The sequence below is a fragment of the Mus musculus genome, chromosome 8 (assembly GCF_000001635.26).
Source record: "Mus musculus strain C57BL/6J chromosome 8, GRCm38.p6 C57BL/6J".
NCBI classification, from domain to species: Eukaryota; Metazoa; Chordata; class Mammalia; order Rodentia; family Muridae; genus Mus; species Mus musculus.
The window spans coordinates 3,453,675-3,457,104 of NC_000074.6; the positions used below are offsets into that span (position 1 = coordinate 3,453,675).

Here is a 3,430-nt window from a genome sequence, read left to right on the forward strand (position 1 = left end):
CTCTGAACCACGGCCCAAACCTAAGAAATGGTGGCGCCCCAGGCTGGGACTTCCACACCAGTTAAGGCAAATAAGACAGATACTCACAGATCAGCCTGATGTAGAAAATCCTTCCCTGAAACTTTTGGCCCAGGTTGTGTTGACAAAACTAACCATCATGCTCATTTACTTAGGGCTTACCAGCTGAGGCACAGGACAAACACTAGGGCTGTACCCAGCATCTTTGTCCCCTCACCATAGAGATTCCCTATCCCCTGTTGACACAGAAGGTATTGTGGGACTACTCCGTAAGCAGAATCCATGTCCCAGTGATCATGGGGAAGGGATGTCTGCTTGGAAGCCACACACTTCTCTCTTGCTGACACTGAGTGACTCCATGCCACCTTTCAAAGTACTTATCTGGTGCCCACTCGGAAGTACGAGTAGGGAAGACCCACCCCACCAGATGGCATAGAGCCGGGTCCTAGCGCCTTCCCTCTTCCAGCGTCCTTCGACCTGAAGCAGCAGCTGCTCCTCAGCAAGTTCATAGGCAAGGATGAGAGTGCATCACGGAACCGCCGTTCACTGAGTCCCGTCCTGCCTGCCGCCCATGGGTCTGCACCTGCCTCAGGTGAGCCCAGCCACTGGCCATTGTGAGCCCAGCCACTGTTTGTGGTGGCATCTGACACTCCCGTAACCACCCCCAACTCTCTTCCAGACCCCTGCTTCCCAGCCCCAAGCCCGGCCCCAGCTGCCACACCCCCCGAGGCCTTCAAGTTCGGAGGCACATCACTACCACCTGTCTCCCCAGCTTCCTCGCTGCCAACCACACCACTCGCCACCACAGATGAAGTTAGTAAGGAAGATGTCATCTTCTTCTGAGGGGCCATGGCCCCAAGGGCAGACCCCTTTCTGTCCTGATACCCTTTATGTCTCTGGGGATCCTATGGGTGACTGTACTGTCTGGCCGTCCCCTTCCCCTGCACAAGCACAGCCAGGCACTTGTTCCCTTGAGATTGCCCAAATGGTATGCCTTGAGTCTCACAGCTCGCTATAGATTTAGTGGCAAAACATGGGTAGCCCCCTTGAACACACATACATACATGCATATATATGTATATGTGTGTGTGTATATATATATATATTATATATATATGTATGTGTATATATGCTCAAAGTTCTTTTAAGTTGAAGGTGGAACCCCCCAGAGGTATAAAGCCCAAGACTTGGGAGCCAGCCAGGAGACAGAGCAGGGCAGGCAGGTCTGAGAAGATACCGGCTCCAGGGGCAGACTCCATAACCCCCAGGAATCTCTGAATTAAACTGAGTCATTTTGCACCAGAAGGCACTAGAATCACCCAGAGTCCAGCGAATCTCCACTTCCAAAGCAGCAACTGGCACTGGCCACAGCCTTGACCAGAAAATGGCCTGGGCAACTCCAGAGGATACAGAAAGACTCAGGCAGCCCCGGGCAATCCATGGAGCAATGGACTGGATCTGCGGGTTCAGAAATCAATCTGATGAGGGGTTACCAACTGTCACTCCTTGCAGTAGGCTGGGGTCTTCCCAACTCTGCTTCTCAGGGGGCACCTGCCATGTCCGCCCATCCACCTTACCTGGGATGCAGAACCCCAGTTTCAGCAGGGCAGCACAGACCGTGTTTGATCGCTGTGAAATGAGCAGATTTTTCCTGGTCCTGTCAGTGTTCTCACAGAAAAGCAGAGCTAACACATTCAGGGACATGTGGAGGAATAGCCTAGTGACATTGCCGGTGAGTAGCCACAGATGGCCATCTTGGTACCACCTCAGCCTGTGCAGGAGTCGGGACAGCAGCTGGTCTTCTGGTCTGGTCTTGTTCCTAGACCTGGGCAGGTCTGAGTTCCAGGTCTACCACATTTAGACCTGGCTGAGGTCCAGAATCATCCCTTAGCCAGGTTTCCCTGCTATACCCTACCCTGAAGTACTAACAACAGGCAGGACCAAGTCCTACGCTTATGGTTCTTAGTCTCCAGAGCCCATCGTCCTAAGAAACCACTACAAAGACCCTGCCCTGTGATACTTAGGTAGACAGTACCTTAGATGGTCTGCAGACTGCCAGGCCATCCCCACCTCTGTGGAACAGGGAAGTGTCAGAGGCTGCTGGCATGAGCAAGAGCCCTCCAGAGCCAAGACCTAAGCACTCATGAGCTCAGGGAGCGACTGTGGGCGTAGTTACCAAGAATCCAACCGCGAGCTAGTAAGACAACAGGGTGCTGAAAGTGGTGGTCTCTGACGACTTCCGGGTGCCAGGAATGGAGCAGGGTCCCCCTTGTCCTCATCCCTAGGCCTATGGACCCCAGCACCCGAATAGCTCTTACTCTTGTCCTTCTGTTTCTATCTTGTGTCCGGAGTGTGTCTATATCTTCCAGACCTCATTGTGCCATGTTGCTAATCAGTGTTTTGTGGTTTGTTTTGTTGGTTTGGGTTTTGTTGTTGTTGTTGTTTTGTTTCTGTTTTTGTACTGAGATGTATCTGAGCACTTTAGAAAAGCTGACTTTTAAGTTCCCACTCTGTGAAGAGAACATTCCAGTACCTAACAAGAGCTGGGTGGGCTCACCACCAGACACCATGACTTTTTGGATTTAGAAGTTCAAATGGTTTCCACTTGGCCCTGGGAAGGATTCAGTGTATCCCCCACCAGGTGGCCAGGTGGTTCTCAGCTGTGTACTGTAAACAGTAGGACAGTGTCATCAGTTACCTGTCACCAGCAGCCATGGGTCCCTTCCTGGCAGATCTCATTTGTGAAGATGGTGAGCCAGCAGCATTCAATCTCCCTTGTCAATCGTGTCCATGATCTTCGCCTACCCCTGATTATTTTCACAGCGATAGCAGAGCATCCTGGCAACAGGGTATTCTGGAACCACGCTAGAACTTGTGACCAGATTCTAGCAATAAAATTATCCAGAGCATCTCAGGCTGAAACAGACCTTCTTTGGGGATTGGGAATGCAGAGCGTGGAGCTGTGCCCTGCCAAGGTTTTTGTTGATAAGGAACACAAATGTCGAAGGTGAGCCAGTGCAGAGTAGATCCGAGGATGTGGTTCAGTCAGAAGAGCCTCGCTGAGCATGCATGAGGCCCCACATCCTATTTCCAGTTTGGCATGGTGGGGCACAGTTGCCATCTCAGCACTCAGGAGGCAGAGGCAAAGGATCCGAGGTGTAAGGTGGGGCTGGGGAGATGGCTCAGTTCGTAAAGTGCTTGCCATGCAGGTGTGAGGGCCTGAGCCAGGTTAAAAGCCAGACTGAGCAGCATACATCTGTAATCCCAACACTCATACAAGATGGGAAGCAGAGACAAGAGACTGGCCAGCTAGCATACCGTACACAACAGTAAGCATTGAAGAGACCCTGTCTCAAGCACCCAAGTTTGTCCTCTGACCTTCACACACACACACACACACACACACACACAC

General features: G+C 51.8%; 1 protein-coding gene across 9 annotated transcripts in view; it reads left to right on the forward strand.

Moving 5' to 3' along the window:
* Arhgef18 (rho/rac guanine nucleotide exchange factor (GEF) 18) overlaps positions 1-2,927 on the forward strand; it is a 103,264-nt gene extending 100,337 nt beyond the window's left edge. For all 9 annotated transcript variants that reach the window (XM_030243210.1, XM_030243212.1, NM_001370668.1 and 6 more), the window contains 2 exons: positions 485-610; positions 698-2,927. In XM_030243210.1, the coding sequence (XP_030099070.1) occupies positions 485-610; positions 698-861 (290 nt within the window). In that variant the 3' untranslated portion in view covers positions 862-2,927. The remainder of the gene's footprint in view (positions 1-484; positions 611-697) is intronic.
* Positions 2,928-3,430: the final 503 nt, after the last annotated feature.